This window comes from Electrophorus electricus, chromosome 7, assembly GCF_041902795.1.
Source record: "Electrophorus electricus isolate QZ-2024a chromosome 7, ASM4190279v1, whole genome shotgun sequence".
Taxonomy (NCBI): Eukaryota; Metazoa; Chordata; class Actinopteri; order Gymnotiformes; family Gymnotidae; genus Electrophorus; species Electrophorus electricus.
In genome coordinates, this window is record NC_137503.1 from 27,684,685 (window position 1) to 27,706,022 (window position 21,338).

The window sequence follows — 21,338 nt, forward strand, 5'->3', positions numbered from 1 at the left end:
TTTACCCATAGGTAGCAGTGGCTTTTAAGATCACTGACGATGTTTTGACTAGTTTCATCCTGTGGTCATCTGGGAATATATATATGTATATATATATGAAGATGATGATGATGATGATAACATACATTTCTGTTGATTACATTTTAGACTTTTTTGTTATCATTTGTTAGCTTGCAGAACAGATGCTATATTGCATCTCACTAAACATGTATAATGGAGATGAATGAGATTATTTTTATGGTTCAAGTATAGTACTTCAGAACTAGACAGTACACAGATGAGTGGCAGTTGAGGAAAGCGTTAAGAAACAAAAGGAAACAAGTCACAACTGAGTCATTTAGTCATTTTAGTCAAGTCAGGTATCTTTATCTGGCCATTGCAGTCAGTTTTGATGAGATCAACTTCACTTGTGTCAAACTTGCCCACAAGGATGTAGCTACAGACAGCTGAGGAATAGTAACATTCAGAGGCCTGGAGGTTATAACTGTAGCGAGGAGCACATGCACATTATTATAGTATTTAAGTCATAAATCACCCTAACCTTTGTGTTTGGTAATTTGATCTCAGACAACCTGTTTCAGCAAGGCATGAGAAACATGAGAAGACGTATGTAGCATGTGTTTATTTTGGAATGGAAGTAAGTGCAGAATGTTTTTATCTTTGTTATTGTCAGCTTTGTCCATCCATGAAAAATGATAATTACCATCATCAAACTGGAGAACAATAGCTATTTAAACAAATGATCACATATCTAGCCAGCTCTCATTCCCAACTGAAAGAGGTACTGGGTACATTTTTTTTCCTGCATGCCAAGTAAAACATGAATGTGCTTTAATTTTATGGAATAAGGAACTGCTGGTGCTAGAGATAAGAGACTTACATCAAACTCTAATTGAATCAATACTGAAATGTAACAAATGATGTCAACATAAGAGATGATCCCACCCAAAACAACATATGTGACTGCATGGCAGTTACTAGAAAAAAAAAGTTTACATAATTTGGTAGATGTCATTATTTTTTCATTATTATTAAATGAAACACCATACATATTTATGTAAAAAAAAAACTGCAAAGGAAAAATATGGGAAATAAGGTACTGCTAATCTGCATTCTTAATGTTTAAAGTTTTAACCAAAAGAGTCTGACCATGAAATTGTATAATATCAACATGCTTTTTTCATTAAAAATATTTTGTATGCCCATTGTATACTGTGGCTATTGCATCCTGATTGAATGATTCATGGATGTTAGCCTCTTCTGTTACATTTTCTTTGCACTCTACCACAAGCTGACCACGTTACAGGAAGTCAACATAGCAAATGCTTGCTGATCAGAAATGCAGACACATAAGGATGTCAGAGCAGGTTCCTCAGTCTGCTCAGACTATTCACCCAGCAGCTCCACTGATGACCGTCAGAGTAGTCTCAGGCAGGGTCCATCTTTCAACCGACTGTCATCTGACTGCCATGTTTTCAGTATGCTAATGCCATGGGGTCCATGTAAGATAAAGCCTTTTCATTTTTTCCATAGCACCTTTATTCAGTTTCATCCTTTCCTGAGCTTTTTATTTGCCCTTATATGGGCAATACTTCCAAGCCAGCTGTTGTTGAAAGTAAGATGGTACAAAACATGTGTACAAAAATAAGCAAAGTTATTAAAAATAACAAAGAAAACATCATTAAAATTTGTTACACCATTGTTGTATATGTCATTGTATTTGTAAGGTTTCAGCAATCCCCAGTCATTGCTTTGTTGGGCTTGTGATTTGTGTTACAGGACTTCTTATAGATACATATTGAGTCATAATAATATAAATTACTCCAGACAGAAATAAAATCAGAAGCCGCTATCAATCATTAGGAATTATTGAGGATACTACGTCCCTGAAAATGTTATTAATTGTTTGAGCACACATGCTTGTATTTCCTCATATACAGACTGCATTGAAAAAGTGTTTTATATTTGAATAATTATATAGAAATGTGCTGATTTAAGTATTATATTCTCTCAGTAACAGTATGTTTGTGATTCAGTGGCTATGGTGAGCAAACGTTCATGTATGGGACTGGCAAACAGACAAGGAAGGAGGATGCAGTAGGATGGAATGTGGTTGACAGTGGTGACCGGCTTACAGAAATCCCTCTGTTACCATTTGCCTGGGATTGGCACGCCACACTCGTACCAGCCTACAAAAGTATGAGGCGTACGCCTGCCTATGGGCCCAAAATTTACAGGCTCTTGCCTATATGAACGATAGTAACCTGAAATACACAAAAGGAAACAGATAAGATGCTGTTTGAGGAGTTGAACAAAATGCAGTGGTATTTGTAGTACCTTGAGCTGTGGGTAAGTAGAGGGAAAGGTTGTGTGGGCCTGTCCTCCCATCAAGATAGGAATCTACAAACTGACAGTGGTCTTCTCCATGGCCAAATGAATCAGCAACACTGTAGAAAGTGTCTGCAATTAAGAGAAAAAGAATGAGTGTAAGTACACCTTAGCTAAGGCCCCAACATTGAGCAAATGATCTTACATTTTAGCACAATTACATAGTACGCATTAATCAAGATGCAGGCATGACAGTATGCCTAAGATTCCAGAAACATAAAAAATACCAAGGTACATTGGAAGGAGAATTATGGTTCCAGAAGTCTGCAAGCATTTTTGGGTCCTTAAAAATTGCTATATAAATACAATGCATTAAGACATAGGATACGCAGTGAGTAAAGGTAATACCTTTGAGGGCGTCTCCCATAAATATCTTGTAGCGCAGGGAGTTGCAGAGGACCACACCCACAAACTTCCTGTACCAAGTGCGCTTCACGAATTGACTTCCTTTACAGGAACTGTGGGCATGGTTGTACTTAAAGGTGAATGGAATCCAGATAGGCTCTCCACCTGCAGAGGGTTGGGGGTGGGGCATGGGAATTGGTTTGTTCCAAAACAGAGTGTGATACATTTATTGTGTATTGATGTGCACTTAAATTACTGTTGAAGAACGTCATAAAAAGCTCCCAGTTCTTCTTATGTATTTCCTTATGTTTATATAATATATATTATAATATATATTATATGAAAGTATGTTTATATAATAGCACTCTTATAATAAATATAAATGGTGCAGTTGAGCAGTGGACATCTCTTACCTGGGGGTCTCTCTATAAGAAGAGGGTCATCTGTGAAGAGGATGACAATTTAATATAGAGAAAAGTAATTAGAAACAAACTGATAGATGAACAAAAACAGACAGACAGACAGATGGACAAATAAACAAACAAACCAGTGGCTCTCCAAATTGGGCAGGATTCTGACCTGATTCTGTAACATAAGTTAATGTGTCGCTGACTGGTCCTAGACCAAAAACGTTCTTTGCTTGGACTCTGAAATAGTACCTAGGTGGGGGAAAAAGAAAAGCAATATTCACTTAAAACCACAATGTATTGTGCGTTTTTAAGAGGTTTGGTGGGATTTGTAATAGAGATGGCTGAAAACAAATACATGTTAAACAAATGAACGTTAAATGCAGAAGGTGTAGGGGAACAGAGTGTCAGCAAGATGCACAGTTGTAGCCATAGCAACATCAAAATCTTCTGGTAAGGAAGCAAGATGGTGAGGCACCAACAACCCCACTGAGTAAATTCACGTAGCCTTTAATATTCTGACAAATGTAATCAAGACAAGAGCAGCTTTCAGCTCTTGGTATTATGGTGGTATGACGTTATGAGGAGAGGCAGGATGCAGGGACGAGGCACAATGACAGAAACACACTTTCATTCATATGCACATGCAAAAACACACGACAAACCTCAAACGATATGCACATCTCAAACACCAACAACACGTACTACAACACAGGAGACATGTATACATTCAAGACGATTACACATAATACAGAACAGGTGGACGACACGCGAGGGTGTTGCAACACAGACGAACACACACACGAAGACGTTTGAGGAGGGGGCGGGGCCATAATGTGACAGGTGGGTTCTGTGTCATGAGAAATCTAGTGAAGCATAAACCACCCCAAGTGAGGGATGAGTGAGAGAGCTCAGCCTGTCCAACTGGATGAGGAGCAGTGATCAGTACCTTGGCACTTCACTTATTTTGTTTTAGGCTTATTTTAATTATATGAAACAGCATAGCTGGATCAAAATATAGAAGCCACACAGAGACTCTGAGCAAAACAAAGAGAAATCCAAAGACAAGGCCAGTCACACCACCACTAAGAGAGTGGGCAAGGAGGTGTGCCTCAGTTTTACTCTTCCCCTGGACAACAATCTGAGAGGAAAGTGAAAGCTTTATGATAATGTCTCTATAATGCATTTTCACTTTTTTCCTATGTACTGCAGTAAGGAAGTAACCTTTTAGACAGGTTTTTATAAAGGCAGTGATTTCTCTTTGTTTCGTCACAGTATTTGGAGAAACCAGACTGAGAAAACAGAAATTTGTTAAACAATCGTAATAATAAAAAAAAAGAGCAGGAGAAGCGTTCTCCATCCCTGCATTCTTTATGACCTTATGAACTCTTCACGTTCTGACATCTTTAGTCAACGTGTGTGCAAGCACATCATTCTAAAATTAGCAGTGGAATAGCTCAGCGTGTATTTAATTTATGAGGCCCGTCAAGGCAGCTATCGATCAGCTCGCGGTAGATTATCAACAGCACATATGATGGAATGCAGTGTGCATGCATTTGTTCTGAATGAACAAGGCCTGCTCGGTTAGATCTGGTAGCCAGCAGTCGCTTCACATCTGTGGGAAATGTCCTGACAGCCCATAAATGTATTTCAGATCATCTGTAACCCTGGCTACAAAGAACCAGTGTGGGTAACCTTGGGAACCAGAGTTTAGACAGGAACGGGGTTGCTTGGCAGCAATATGCTACATTTCTGTGCGATCACACGGTTCATAGGAGAGGTACGAGTCATAACACAGCTCAGTGGGTGTGAGCAGAGTTTCATCCGAGCGAGCCAGTTACGCCTTACTCCAACAGCGCTAAGCCAGCCATCGGGACATATGCTCTACATTAACAACTTTCAGCAACATGAAATGCCAGTTTTCTTTAGCTCACACATATAATCTTGCTCCTCCTGACTTACCTATAGCATAACTCACTAGTATGGCTTCACTGAGTGGATAAAGAGAGATAGATGAAGAGAGAAATAGTTGCAGTGGGTGTTGCGAGAATGGATGCAATTTTATGCTTTATGTAATAAGGCTTTAGAAATGAAGCCATGCAATGTAAGCCTCAGCAGGGATGCTACACTATGAATTAAAGTTGTTCTGAGAATTGCCCCCCCCCCTTTTTTTTTACAGCAGGGGACGATGCTGAGACTTTCTTACTTTTTTTTATCTTACTTTTGTTATTAGCATGTGAAGTCTGTCAGTCCAGCCTGCCTCTGCTTTTTCATGCTGTGGCCACACTGAGCTTAACCAAACACAAACACAAACACGCCCTGATGAGCACAATTCAGAGCAGCTTTTTCCCCTGTTAATTTACTCTGTCTGAAAGATTTCATTTTTTTGTGGGTGTGCTACAGGATATTTGGATAGAATGAGATATGATGTTTAGATTGAGGTTTAATGCTGGAGACAGTGAACTTTCAGGTTTTGCCATATGATGACTTCAGCTCTTCATCTGTGTTGATATGAGTGAGATCTGCAAGGCCTCAGAGTTGGAAGTCAACCTCATATTCTGTCATGCTCTATGGCTTGTGGATAACACACTCTACAGTCAACCCCACAGTTATTGTTTGTTTCCACAGAGTGGTCTAAACATTCTATTTGGTGAATGCTGCATTGCATGGAGTCTGGTGGGGAAAGTATTGTTCCATGATCTGCATAGTATGGTGCATATCTCTTCAGCTCAGGCTAATAGCAGAAAATCCAGCACAGCAAAAGGATGCTAGTTAGTGAATAACCCAGCAGTGAACACGGGCTCTTCATGACTTGAAGACGCTTTCCTGGTGCCACTTCATCCCTAACTTATTCTGGTTATCTGATCCCATATTTTATTCTGGCTTTTTAATTATCAGAGCTATTGCTGTAGCTTTCCAGAAAGTGATCAAATGATTATTATTTTGTTTGCAGTAGTTACTAAGCAGCACAAATGCATTCTGCATCACTTTACCTTGCAACTAAATTAAAACATGAGCACTATTTTGCAGGTTTGCCTGTGTTGTGAGATTCACAGTACTTTTCAGAAATTTGGCTCAAGCACTTCTCCTGTTGCTTCCTCTAACATGAAAATCTATCTAAATGTTAGCTTTTCTGATATGATAAGAAAAACAAAGAAACAAACAAATAAATAAATAAACAAAAACTGCCCAAAGTCCCATGTGTGATTATACAAGTAAATTACGCTCACCTGGAGTTGGGCTTGAGGTTCTCCACAGCTAGGTGGGTGCCAGATGAGAGGCGAGATGACCATCTGTTGTTCAGGACATCATCATAGGAAGCGCTGTGCACCATGTACCCTGCAGAGACGGCCAGAATTGGTAATAGAACTTATCACTTACAATTATGGGAATATATTCTATTACATTATTGGAAAGCATGAAAAAAGTAAGATAATATAATCATGAACCATAACTGAATTATAACTGTCCTTTGACATACAACCGAATGCTGCCTCTGTTATCTACCAGATATATACCAGATCTATTAATATAAGTTTGGATATTACAAAGTATCATTAAAGAAGTATCATAAAATATAAAATACCTCTGTGTGTGTATATATATATATATATATATATATATATATATATATATATATATATATATATATATATATATATATACACACATTCATTTATCTCAAGTTATCCCAGTTCTAAAATCTCTACATTGGCTTCCTGTTAGTTATATAATAGATTTTAAACCACTGTTATTAATATTAATTTTATAATTTACGGCCCAGAATAATTTTAATAGCTAATAGAATACATAATACAACTCTATCCACTTGTTATGGAAGGCTTAAGTCATAGAATTTACCAGTAGAAATTAAATAAGCATTACACATGTCTTATCATCAGGTTGAAATTTAGTCCAATAGAATATGTTTAGGACCTCATGTTCCTTAAATTGGGATTTTGTATGGCTGCAGGCATGTGTATTGAAGACAGTATTGGAATAAAGTACACCATCACATGAGTGTGCAGAAGAACGACTATATTAGAGCAAAAGGAGTGGAGAAAAAGAGAACGGAATTCTGATGTGGGGATATGAGTGGAAAATGAGAGGAAAATCATTTTTGTTTTATATCTCATGATCTCATGGTCTCATTTAGACATGTCATCTTTAATTCACTAGCAATGGAAAATAAACATAGTTCCTTTCAGATTATTTCTAACAAAGGCAATCAAATAATCAGAGATTTCAGTTTAAGCATCAATCTGAATCTCATTTCATTACAGTCTCTCGGCTAAGCATATGACACTTGACCTTTTAGTAGACATAGAATAATAAATCAGACAGAGAACACTTAAGTCTGGTGACTTCAAAGAAACATTCGAAATGAAACTAAAAGCTTTCATATTTTTGTTCAGGATACTTTTGGAAGAACAAAACAAAAGTATATATTTGTAGACAAGGTTTGGACTGTACACCATGCTATTGCTAAATATATTTAGGCATGCTAAATATAAAACCTAAAGTATGTATAAAGTGCTTACCTGACACCATGTCATCCTTCAGTGGGCGGGCCCAGTCCAAAATAACAAAAGAGTGACAGCCTTCCATGGCAACCACTGTGATATTATGGGGTTTGTTTTTGGGTGGTTGTTTTTGACTGGCCAACAGGCCATCCTTCTCCATAAGGTCAGCCAGGACATCAAGCTGCAGGTACTCCAGGGCTTCTGTCAGGGAACATGGAGCTCCAGGATCCTTCTGGATGTAGTTCACATATGGAGCTTAGAAAAGGAGAAGAACATGGGCATAAGGGCTGAAGTCAAAAGTATTGAGTTATTCTGTCCAGCTTCATTCTAAATAAGCAAATAAACAATTGGATCTGTGCATATAGAATGTCATATATAGTCCATTTGACTGAATAAGAGTGATGCTTCTCTGGTTTGGTTTTGCTGGACTTCCTAGCAGGCAGTAGGCTTTTCACTTTCTTACTCAGTCAGTGACTGATCAATCTCTTGTTGAATTCTATTTGTGAGGGGCTCAGCGCATCTGTGGAGTAACTAGGTAGTTAACTAGGAAAATTAGCTGTACAAAGTAGTTAGCAGTGACGTCTTCTTCCATTATTTATGCAAGTAGGCAAATACTTATATGGGTGGATTACATCCAAGAATTATTATTTTCTCCGTTTGCCTCGTTGTAGATTGCTTAAGACACCATTCAAATTTTCTAGCTTGTAATGTGGGATGTTTGTTATTGGTTCTGAAGATTACTGTTATTATTAATCTAACTAGTTAATGACTATTGCTCTCTGCCCTATGTGAAAAAAATTGATTGATTTTTGCTATTTAAGATTCAAGCTGCTGTTAGCAAGCCAGCAGGCATATTCATTAGCTATGCAGCCAGCTATAATTATATTGGCTATAATTATTAAGACATGTGAATAATAATTTAACATGTCAATAATTTCTCAAATATTGCTGTCTGGTGTTTTGGGGAGAAACAAATAATAATGATTTTCTTTATGCTATGGTCTAAAACAAGAAATGCACAGGGCTTAATGTTGAAACTGTCTATTAGCTGTGGTTATAACTAACAATTAGAAAGTATTTTAATATTTTGATGCTCTATGCAGCAGGTTAACTTGCAAGACAGCAGGCCTCTAGGAACCAAATAATTTTTCTCTGCATTTAGACCATGCGGTTTCTGCTTCCTTCTGAGATTTCAGATCATTTCATATGCCATAATCTTGAAACTTGTGTGAAAAATACTGTGCAATATATGGTGGGTCAGTGAAACTAGAATTCTCTAGTTTTTCTCCTTTTTTGATTTATATGAAAATATTCTGTTTATCTACAGATGATCTAACCTCAGTCCTATCCACTGGCAATCCCATGGTGGTCTGTTGGACTTTGGCTTTGTCTGCTGGCTCATTGCAGTTCTGTTATTTTTTTACTCTGACAACTAGGAAAACATGCAGAAATTAGTCCACAAGACACACACCTGGAGCAAATCAAATGCCTCGAGAGGCTGTCATTCCCCTGACTTACACAATCAACAAATATGTGTAGCCACTGACTCTCTGTCTCTGTCTCTGTCTCTGTCTCTCTCTCTCTCTCTCTCTCTCTCTCTCTCTCTCTCTCTCTCTCTCTCTCTCTCTCACACACACACACACACACACACACACAGACAAATTCTGAGTTATTACCAAAAGAAATGTTCAGTCTGCGATAAGAAAAGGTGAGAGAAAGGTATATTTTCAATCATAATCAAATGTATAGAGCACAACGCAGAGACTTTGCAGATCAAATTGCTAGAGTTATTACAACCAAATGTAAGCATCAGAATACAGACAAAACAGCAGCAGCATGAAAAATAGCGGATGTGTTTGAGATCTGGGGAGTAGTGGAGTATCCAGACTATTAAACTCCTGAATGCTCAGGGGATCTTCGAGGCACTAGCCAGAAGCAGCTTTGCGCTGATATCAGCTTTTTCTTTATTGCACTTTCTTCCCATGTTTTTTTTTAAGCATTTGTATTATTTATTTATATACTTTGTTAGATGAACTTTTTACTGTAATGTCTTTCAGATGTGGGAGTGTGTACTACAGCACAGCTCTGACTCTCTGGTGGGATGGGATTTATTGACCTATGTGCTGAATGTACATGAATACTACTGTTACTACTACTTGTTACTGGTACTTTTGGAGGTCATTGTGTTGCCTTTAATCATGTTACTGTACCACTGGGGATCAGAGGTCAAAAAGCTACTAAATTCATTTTGCTCAGATAGGTGTTTTAACTATCTGTATATTAAAGGGTGTTCTTTTTCAGTTGTGACCACCACCTGGAGTCATGGTGTTCACAAACTCATTCTCTTTTTTAAGTTTGTGTACTAACTGTTATGCTGTTGACACTGGGGGATGACCCACAAGCTTATATTAATTAATTACATTAGTCTATGGTTGCTTTTTCTAGTATAACTGGTCAAGAGTTAATAGTACAAGTTAAACAGAGTTTGATCTTATACAGAATTCATTTAGATTTGGATTTGGTTGTGGTGCTACTGGCTCCACATGTCTCTGTGGTGTTGACATCTGTGTTTGCTTTTCTGGCCTAGCAGATCCTCCTTCCCAATGGCTCTACAGCACCAGAGCAAGCCTGAGGACCATCAAGGGACTCCTTCATAAAACAATGAGGAGCTGTCTTATTGCATTAATCTCAATCTTAGGTGTTTTTGTGTGATTTTCCAGCCAGAGGAGTTGATGTCAGGTTTTGACCAAGAAAAGCACATTAGAGGATGCAAGACAATGTGAGCTCCCAGAGCACTAGTTAATGATCACAAACAGAATCTGAAGATCAGCACAACCCCAGGGGTTTTCTACCCCTGAGTCTTAGATATAGTGGAATTAAACTGGAGTTGGTCAAAGCAACTGATTCAATGACCATCATTATCCTTGTCCCTTGACTGGATATGAAGGTTTTATTCACTGGTTATGTTGTCATTTCTGTCAAGTACCTCTCATCCAACTAGATGCAGAATTCAAAAGGGGGGCATGCAGAGGAGGCTACTAAGCAGTGGGTGCATGTTGATTCCACTTCCTGTCACATGCTTTATGGTGGCCTTAGATGAGAAGCTTGGGCAGGGCAGTGGTAGATGAGCGGAACAGATGTGGTGCTTTTATGATAACAGCACAGTATATCTGTACAGGCTTTATTTGAGAGCAAATAATGGGTAGAATAATGTTTACATTCACCTCAGGGCACCTTTACAGCCAAGTCCCATCCCAACATGACCATCTGCGAAATACCATTAACATCTGCACAAGGCACTATATACAAAACACTGGATCAGGCAGTGTGGGACAGAAAGCAAAATTGATCTGGCACCAAAATAGAATATGTCAAATATGTCAAAGTCTACCTTGTTTATATCACACTGTGGCATGGAATGTTTGGGAATTTTTGTCAAATAATTCTTGATCATTCAAAATTTTTGATCATATTGCATATTGTATCTTTGGAGCAAACCCAGTAGCTACACAAGGGCCACCAATATTGTACAAGTATTGATCTTGCGCCAATTTAACACAGCCAATCCAGATTCCAGAAGACCTCAATTAGCTGAACTGTGTGCTTTAGGCTTGGATTAGAAGTCAACTGTGCAGGAATGCAGAGGTACTTAATGAGGGCAGGGAATGACTGATCTAGCCATCTATTTAAGAGTGAAAGTGAAGTGAAAAATACAGAATCTGATTAAACCAAATCTTTTTAAAAGTTATTAGCCTGCCCTTTGAAGTATGCATTCATTTTCAAAGATCTCTTCTAGGAGATCCTTGGAAATCATATCACCCCTTATTTGGGAAATGGATGTCTCATATACTCCGTATTGTTATGATGGGACACAGAAACACTCATAATCAACTTGCAATGTGAATATCTAAAAATTTCCAAGTAATAATTAAAATGTGCTTCTTTGTAAAACTCATTTATTATGTGCCTTCATGATAAGCCAAGATAAACTCCAAGAGTCAGGTTAAGGTCCTTCCTACTTTCCACCATGAATACAGCAAGACTGGACTAAACTGAAAGCTTTGGATATGATTACCACTGTTGATTGGAACCCACTTTCAGATATATTTTCTGTTTTACCTGGAGCAAAATGTTCAAAGCTCTACTCATAAAGCAAAGTCTCTCTCTCTCTCTCTCTCTCTCTCTCTCTCTCTCTCTCTCTCTCTCTCTCTCTCTCTCTCTCTCTCTCTCTCTCTGTGTGTCTTGTTCTCTCTCTTGGGCAGGATGCCATATCCCACAGACTTTCTGACTATGTTGTAATGTTGAGTTTAAATGAGTTTAAATGCCTTCACTCAGGCATTCAGAGATATTTCCTACAGAAGCTGCACACATGAAAAAACTTGAGCCTTCAGAGCCTATAAAGTCAATAGCTTTCTCAAGTGTCCTCATCCAATGGACGAAGATGAAACACAATTCAAGACTTAAGCATAGGAGAAATGTAATCACTCACTGGGAGCCATACAGGTGAGAGGCAGAGCAGACACATTTCCATATAAAGTGATACTGTGAAGTAACCTCAGGCAAACTGTTTTTGAATGAGAAAAAAACAGGCCCATTATTTTCATTAGCTGCTCCCAGAGATACATTACCTGTAAAGCGTTTCTTTCCAGAAGCATCAAGCTCTGAGGACGGGCTGTTGTTGAGGGGGCGGGTTTCAGGAGTTGGGGGTTGAGTGGTGGGTATCTGGATGGTGGTGGGGGGTAGTGTAGTCTCCATCAAAAAGTTATCTGTAAGGCAAAGGCATATAATAAAAAGTAGCCCACAGCATCAGCTCTGTAGGCTAAGCTATATTTCACATCTATAGTTGCCTTTCTCCTTACGTCTTCAGAAAAACAATTGCATTTTTAAGATATTTGGATTATTTAAATATTTTGTAAAGCAGAGAACATTGTATAATCAACCTTCCAGTAGAAGTGTCCATCAGCTTCTTCATGGAACCCATTATACAGGCAGCAGTCGTTTGGAAAAAAACAACAAAAACATGCAAACCAACCATACAGAAATATAGGAAAGGTGGGAGCTTATCTTTAAATGTGAGCATACTGTGCCTTTTAGGTTCAAATGAACAAGTACACAGAAAATAAGAAAATAAGATGCAACTATTATAAACAACTCATACTCAGCACCAGAATATTCTCCTTAATTTTATCATGCAGCACAAAGAGTGAATTTGCTTAAGAAATAATAAAAAGGAAAGAGCCAACAAAAATGACAAAAAACAATGAGGTAACAGAAATATAACAGAGACAGAGCACAGACTAGAAACATAGAGACACAAACACGCACAAGAAAAATGGAAGACAGCCTCAACAAAGCCATAGCAGCCAGTCAAAGCCAGACTCAGCCAATACCTTCCTCTATTGCAAAAGCATCGGCAGGTGCCATAGTGATTGTAACCATGGATTCCAGTGCCATCCCTGAGCCAGCCTCTGTAGGTGAAGCAGTAGAGACTGGAGCAAGTTTTCAAATGCACAGCGCACTTGTCACCGTAATTCACACTGCAGCTCCTCAGGCTCCCTGCACTAGGTGCATCATATTTGCTTCATATCATGTTTGCTGCATAAAATTTTAGTGGTGCTCTGAAGAACAAGAAGCACTGCAGTTTAGTGCATAGCAGTGGTAAAATCCAACATTGCTTCAGTTCTGCTTAAGAGATAACACTGATTGTAGAGGAGGATGGGTGAAATATAGCAAAGTTAAACCAGCAGCACTACTAGAAGTGTGCTATTGGGGGGTGTAACATAAACCATCGGTTCAGCAAGCAATGCAGCGTTAAATCAGAGATCCCATGCTCTGAGTAAATCTCTGCCCTTTAACACATGCCATAGTGGCCAAGCCACTATGTATGTATAACACATTAAATTGTAGGGATATCAGGTGTTGCTATCAGGTTTTGGTTAAACATGCACCCATGCTAATAGCTTTTTTAAACCAGACAAGATATACTTATATCAATGTTTTGTTAAACATTTCCTTTCTGCATGGATTTTGAGATTTCATTTTGTGTTTGGTTTCTTGCTTGTTATCCTCTTTTGGATAACCTCTTGAATTACCCACCATGTGGAACATTTTGGGCACATCTCCTGTAAGAAGTACATCTACAGGGAGTTAGGCTAATCAGAGGCCATCCTGACCACAGCCAGTCAAGCATTCTTAGTCAAGAATGATGGAAATATTTAATATCCTTATGCAAATTCATATTCGGTTTTGGAGATTTCCTAAATTATAGATGCTCAGAGTTTGTGGATACTAAGTAGAGGCCAATTGGTTTTGGAGATTTCCTAAATTATAGATGCCCAGAATTTGTGGATACTAACTAAATACCAGTGATAAATCATGCTAAAGTATATGGCATTAATATTTAGCCAACACCATTTTACTCTTTTAGTTTACTCTCTTGAGATTACAAGTTTATTTTAAGTTGAAAACACTTTGTACAAACCTCACAGTCTTAGTGGCTCTGCATGTACTTTTAACCCAATTTAATCTACCAACTACCTTGATAATGTACAACTGTAATAGCTTTTACTCACAAGAACAAAATAATAACATAAAACATATTTTGTTATAACATTTTGTTTGAGGTTGGGGAATTCAAGGGAGGTATGGAATGTATACATATATATATATATATATATATATATATATATATATATATATATATATATATATATATATATATATATATATATATATATATATAACAGTGCAGTGTGAGGTTGAGGCTTATTAACCACATGAGATGTATACATAATGTTTAATCTGTTGAAAAACCAATGGTATGTATGCATTTTACTATATTTGGAATATTTTTAAATGACCTGGCTATTGTGGGATAAGTGTGCTTTTTGCGAAACTCACCATCTGGGTAGCAGTCCAGAATGCCATCTGTATTCATCTTAGGAAATCCATTTTTATCCAACCTTGCAAATGTCCCAGGGGGACATGTAGGAAATAAAGGGGTGGTGGTTGGCTCCAGAGTTGTAATATCTGTTGTGGTGGGTTCGGGAGTGGTTGTAGTAGTGGTTGTAGTTGTAGTAGCTATAGTTGTAGTGCTGGTTGCTGTGGTTGTTGTTGTAGTTCTGGGTTTAGGACGATCCAAGCCGACCAGTGGCTTCCCTCCTACAGTTAAGTATTTATCTTTGGGGTTCACAACAGGTCGGCTGTCCCTCCCATGACCAAACAGAGCCACACCTTCCTGGTTTACCAATGGGGTTCCCTCTTCATCTAGTGGATAATATAATGGGACAAAAGCCAGTAGACATTGCAAATGTTCAGTCTATTAAAGACAATTAATTTAATTTTAATATTAATTTGTGGCAAAAAAACTATGAACACTGGAGACACACCAAAAATAGTTTTTCCATCTTCTCCAAGAACTACTTTCCTGGGCCGGCCCCTAGAATCCTGCAAAACCTTCCCATCTTCATTCATTAAGACCCCTCTATCCAGATCTACAACCTAAGGGAGGGTACAGTCACTGTAAATACATGTGAAAAATTAACCAAAACATAGCTGGCACATACATAATACCTTACAGATAACTACTTAATTGCATGCTTAGATTTTGCTAAGAACAAAGTTAATGTATCACTCATTTAAACACACCCATTTGATTCCATCGGGAGCTGTGATATATTTGATTCCATTTGGTTTTGTTTTTACACCTGATGTAGACAAAATTTTGCCATTTGTAGACGTAAGATTAGGTCGTCCATTTTTTCCTATGCATGCAGAGGAAAAAAAACCCATCATATTCTATATTTGTATTATCAAACATATTATCTTACAAACTAAAGAATATTATAAATGGTTTTTGCCTACTTTTTGGAGAATATTAAATTTACCTTGCCCATCACTAGGTTTGTAACCACTGAGTGGGGTTTTCCCTCTTAAAATAGAGTCAGATCTGCTTAGCTGGCGTATCCTTGATCCCATGACAGGATTTCGGGCTACAAGAGGAGATCTTGGAATCAGTTATCATGTCACTATTTGAATGTTTACCAGTGAGGGATTGCCTCAGATGTTAGTGTGACACAGTTTACTTACCATTACCATTACTGCTAATAGCTGATCCTCGATCTGAAATAACTGCTGGTTGTTGATTGGTTTGGGGAGTAGAAGAGGATGAAGAAGTTGAAATGAGTGCGGAGGTGTCTTGATTAGCAGGGGAGCTAGACCTTGTATGTTGTACAGGCTGTAACTTAACAGGGAACCGTGACCCATTTAGTCTACTTGCTAGGATGGGAGAACGGGACCTTCCATTTGAACTCAAAACAGGCTTTCGGAGAACAGGAGAGGCAGTAGTTTTAGGAGGTGAAGTTGAGACAACATTTTTATTGATAATATCATAGGTCTCTTTGTTGCCCTCATAGTTGTAATCATCTTCATGATCATTGCTCGTCTTTGAATATTTATTTGGACTGAGATTATCTGAGTTTGTCAGCCCATTGTTTGAAGCTCTTTGTTTACTGATCACAGTAGGTATGGAAGGTGTAGGTTCCACCCTTTGTTTTGAGGGGTAAGTTGGGAGGGAAGCTTCATTTTTATCACTAATGTCCTGTGCTCCAGAAACAGCTGAATGGGATGGAATTCCTCTCAGGATTGGCCTTGCTGCACTTACAGAAGAAGCAGTCCTGCTCCATGGGATTCTGCCATCTTGTCTTCGGTTGCCCAACAATATTCTGGAATTTCTATTTGTTGGAGAAGTAGCCCGGCCTGTGACAATGGGATTTGTTCTAGTAGGCAGTTGAGATGCAATTGCATAGCTACCATCACCTTTGTCTTCATATTCATTGTTCTTCCTTTCCTCTTTTTTCTCCTCTTTGGCTGAGGGAGAATGAGTAGTGGTAGACTGATAGAAGGAAGGTGGGGACTCATTATTTTTAGTGTCTGTCTGTTTAATTTGATGATGATAATTAACTTGATCAGTTTTTGTATCTTGAATACTTTTTGATGAGCTAACACTATTGTCAGAAGTCCTGGATCCTGTTGAAGTTGTGGAATGTGATGAAGCAGTTAAAAATGAACTAGGTTTCCTCTGTGCTATCTGAGGTCTGTGACCCCTAGGTGAAATTCCTACCTTTCTGCTATTTGTATAAACAGAACTCGACCCTAAACCACTGCGATGACTTGTTGGGGAAGAAACTCTACTTGTTTCAGATGATGATGATGGTGACAAAGAGGATGTTGATGAAGAGGAAATTGCTGATGATGCTGATGATGAGGAAGACGAGTCAGTAGCAAAAGTGGGTGATGATGATGACTCTTTGTTTATTTCAGTTCTAGTTTCCTGAGATGGGGTGGATGATTTTGATTCTGTAACACCGATCTTATTGTACAAATCCTTTCCCTCAGGATCTGCGCTAGTTGTGTAGTCTTTCCTTGTGGCTGCAGATTCCTGGCTTTTGGGTGAGCTAGAAGACATCACGTTTTGAGTCCTTAACTGTGACCCAGAGGTACGAAAGGTTGGCCGTCTTATCCGACTGACATTAACAACAGAAGATGTACGTGGCGTCAAAGACTGGCTATTGTGGTAGCCCTCTGATGACTTAGGAAGAGAGGCAGATGAAGAAGGTTTTGGAGGTGAAGTTTGTGTGTTTAGTAATGAACTTTTGAGAATGGAGCTGGATTCCTTGGGTCCAGGTGCTTTTTGTCCTTCCTCCCCAGATTTTGATGGAACATTGCTGTTACTTCGTGGTTGTGTATCCTCACCAGCTTCATTTGCTTTTATCTCATGTTTTATAGGAGGGTATGTTGGCACTTCTTCCTCATCTCTTTCTGTATTTCTGCTTTCACCATGGGCTAACCTTGTCGATGTCCCTGAGTTGGAACCTAAGTTTCTGACAGAGCCCCTCACAGCAGAGAAGATACTGTGATAAGAACGTGTCTGAGAGAGGGGGCGAGTTTTCTTGGACATGGGTGAAGCAACAGTGGATTGAGGATCAGGCTTTTTCATCTCTTCTATACGCTTGTGTTCCAAATCATCATACACTGATGTTCTGGAGGGGTTCTCTGAGTGTGTGGAAGGTCTTGAAATTGTAGTACTGGCTGGCAACAAAGAAAGCATGCTGATTTTAACCTTTATATTTTGTGAATTACTTTCTTTAGGTTTAACACCATAATCTTAGTGAGAGTATTCAGTGAGTATTAAAATGTTTTTTTTCTTCCTTAAATCAAAGAGGAATTTGAACAGAAACAGAACTGTTTGTTTTAATAATTGTGGAACTTACTTTACTTAGTTCATTTAGGTGATAATTAGCACAATCATTTTTGACATTGTTTTCAGAACTTACTCTCAGGCAGTGCAACACTAAAAGCTTTAGACTGAGGTCCTTGCCCTTTCCTGTTGACTGCACGAATTTTAAAGATGTAGCGATCCCCTGGTGTCAAGCCATCTATGGTTGCCGTGGTGATAGTACCTCGGTATGTCACTGATTTTGCTCCAAAAGGTTTCATGGCTGGAGCATAGGAGAGGATGTATTCTGGAAGAAAAATGCACAGTATGCTTGGTCAATTTAGTTTGCACAGGACCTTTTGCAGTAAAATTTCCACATTCAGGCATAGACAACATAAGAGAATGCCAAGCACAATATAACACACATTGTAAAGCAGACAGTAAAGTACTTGCCAGTAGCACTTTCATACAAGGTGTCTAGCATGCAGAAGCAGAAAATATGATTTATTTGTGTTTGTAGGATAGTGGAGTAGGGAGTCGATTTCTCCAAAGGTGCAATTCCAGAGCTAGCCTCTTCAGAATACAATTGGCTATAGTCTTTGCACAGTATAATAGGCACTGGCACAAAAACATAAAATGCATATTATAAGTAAGGCATAAAAAGTCCCACCTCTGATTTTACCATTGGGCTCTTCAGGTGGATCCCATGTTGCTATTACAGCAGTGCCTTTCCCTCTAAGTGATTTCACCTGGAAGTTCTCAGGAGGACCAGAGGGAGCTCCAGAGTTATAGACACCACAGAGAAGGTCAGGACTGACAAGAGACAACATACACTGCCAAACAGAAGGAGGTATAAAGCAGAACTAGAGAGTCTGTGCTCTACAACTTTAATGTCTGTCCTACTAGAAAAAATTCAGATGGGTTTTTTTCATGAAAATAATTAATGAGGCCATCACTAGCCTTCCACATAGACAGGCAGGCAATAAAAGGTGACACCTTAATGAACAATTACACATAGTTATGGCAAGCTGCATGAATGACAAAATTCTGAAACAGGGGTTTCTTAAGATAGTGTGTGTGTGTGTGTGTTTGTGTCTGTTGGTGGGCTTGTGTGCTTTGCCTATTCATTCACTTTCTCTCTTTAATGTCTGTCAAATACAATATTTTTTTTAATCTGGAACTAGAAATGACATTATCAAATGTTTCAACATTTCAAGAGAAATTACATTATCAATATTTCAACATTACAAGCACAATGGAAAGTATTTCAACTCATCTAAATCTCAAATGCAAAGATACCTGATTCTGGCGTCCTCTGGAATACAGATATACTCCATTTTCCATGTTGGTCCCCTTTGGAGATTCGAATAGAGAACTCATACATTCCATCTGCAGTGAGTGTCTCAATCATGAGTCGCCTCTGACTGGTCTCCTTATACTCCCATCGAGCAGACTCTCCCTTCTCTCTGTATCTCACTGTGTAATACCTTCAGAGAAAGGCCTGCATTAATTGCTCTATATCTGCACCTCTAATTCACCAAGTCATACAAAGACAAGTTAATATATTACATGAAATGTGCTTTAAAAAGAGCTTGTTCAAACTCAAATGCAGTTCTTACCTGGTGCCTTCAGGAATGTTCTTCTGCTTTTCTACCAGTGGATCCACCCATGTGATGAGGACAGATTTGGGGGACAAAACTCTCACTGCGAGATCCTCCACCTCTTCAACTACCTCAGGTTCTGATAAACACAGTTCACGCTTTTACTTTTCCCCAAACACTCTGCCTTGTAGAGATTATTTTATGGTTGTAGCATCAGTTTGAATGGTCTAATAGTCAAGATTATCATAACATAATGACATTTAATCAGTATAGATGAAGTATTTTAAGACATGCTTTAATTAAATAGGCGTCTGTACCTGGAGGGGGGGGTTTGGTCATAGGGGCCTTGTTGACTGGTACACTCCTCTGTATGGCTTTCTGTGCCTGCAGTGATACCACATAGATGGACTCAGATGCTACGAACAGAAGGGGATACCAGATATGTCCACGTATCATTACATATACCATGCTATTCACAGACCTAACACATACATTTCAACAAATATGCAGCACAAGAAGCAATAATTAACTCTATGATCATGCTATGCTATAAGAATCTCCTTTTAACCATGTAAGGCAATACAAAAACCAGAGAGGATGACCTTAAGTGAACAACATGTGCTGCGTCACACCAGTACTTAAAGAATGTCAGTCATTCAGTGTGAATTCAGATCATATGTTAGTGTCCTTCTAAGGCTCATGACCTCACCAAGTTTGGGCTTGTTTGTATTGCGCTGGTCAGCTTGTGGCTGACTGAGGTCCACCCTGGGTTTGGTGTGGGGACGGATGGGCAGGTATTTGCCTGTGCGTGGAGCCTCAGGGCCTGATGAGGACTGAGGGGCTCTCTGCTGCACCAGTGGCCCTCTCTGCACCGAAGGGTGAGGGTTTGTCTTAGCGGGGATTTCTGACAACCTCCTCCCTAATGAGAGAGTGAGTAAAAATATCTCATTGAAATATTTTCTTCATATCTTATTCAGGGAATGGGCTCCAACTATTACTAGGTGAAAACTAACTACAGGAATGCTATAAAATTTAGAATTGCATTTACATAATGATATTTATTATGAACACTTTTTTTGACACTTTTTAACATAGCTTTACCATGTTCATCATTGTCATGCTGTGGTCTAATATGTTGATTACTCATTATAACAAAGCCCAAACCTTTACCATCCATGTGATCTTAGACTTCAGATATGAATTTCTGAGAACAGAGTGATTGAGAGAGAAGTAAGACATGTAGCATGTGTTAAAGATTTAGTAACTGGAGTGCTCCCTGTGGAGATTATTTTGTCTGAGCCTATATCCATTCAGGACCACACAGTCATCTGGTCTCCCACTTCCTCTCACTTTTTAAGTATAATTCTCTGTCTGAGTGCACTTGGCCAATAGATCAGACAGTGTTCCCCACTCTCTTAAACTGTCTCGTACTCATTTATTTCCTGATTCCTTTGTCTCTTCATCAAGTCCTCTATTCTCTTTGCTGTGTGAAGTAATACCAACGTCAGTGTAATGAAAAACATTCTCCCACCCTCTCCCTTTCTCCCACAGTAATCACTCTCAGATGATAGAGTGTAATCAGGCATTCTCATTGGACATGTCACCACACTTCAATGGCCAATTGTAGCAGATCAAAAAGAATGCCATTAAAAGCTAACCAATCACGGTTTCCTCGAGCACCAGGCTAACCACTTGGGTTTCCAAGGAAAGGTGTATAGTATCAGGATTCTGTATGTGTGTACAAATCCAGTCTTGCAACACCACCTACATCACTGAGTCTTTTCCCTGCTCCTGATTCAGTTGATGAAAGGTCTGACAAACAGTTGCTGACTGAAATCACAGGGTGTTTGAACAGGGA

At 38.8% G+C, this 21,338-nt stretch overlaps 1 protein-coding gene across 5 annotated transcripts in view; it reads right to left on the reverse strand.

Moving 5' to 3' along the window:
• Window positions 1-329: 329 nt before the first annotated feature.
• Window positions 330-21,338, reverse strand: part of fndc1 (fibronectin type III domain containing 1) — a 35,860-nt gene continuing 14,851 nt past the window's right edge. For 2 of the 5 annotated variants that reach the window (XM_026998948.3, XM_026998946.3), the window contains 20 exons: window positions 20,190-20,399; window positions 19,798-19,896; window positions 19,499-19,619; window positions 19,179-19,366; window positions 18,550-18,657; window positions 17,998-18,186; window positions 15,752-17,752; window positions 15,550-15,654; window positions 15,311-15,426; window positions 15,052-15,163; window positions 14,564-14,929; window positions 13,054-13,131; window positions 12,292-12,429; window positions 7,682-7,918; window positions 6,371-6,479; window positions 3,313-3,392; window positions 3,147-3,176; window positions 2,737-2,898; window positions 2,338-2,460; window positions 330-2,264 (listed from right to left, as the gene is read on the reverse strand). In XM_026998948.3, coding sequence (XP_026854749.2) covers window positions 2,149-2,264; window positions 2,338-2,460; window positions 2,737-2,898; window positions 3,147-3,176; window positions 3,313-3,392; window positions 6,371-6,479; window positions 7,682-7,918; window positions 12,292-12,429; window positions 13,054-13,131; window positions 14,564-14,929; window positions 15,052-15,163; window positions 15,311-15,426; window positions 15,550-15,654; window positions 15,752-17,752; window positions 17,998-18,186; window positions 18,550-18,657; window positions 19,179-19,366; window positions 19,499-19,619; window positions 19,798-19,896; window positions 20,190-20,399 — 4,688 coding nt within the window. In that variant the 3' untranslated portion in view covers window positions 330-2,148. The other 3 variants (XM_026998947.3, XM_081717749.1, XM_081717748.1) reach the window with 3 other exon arrangements.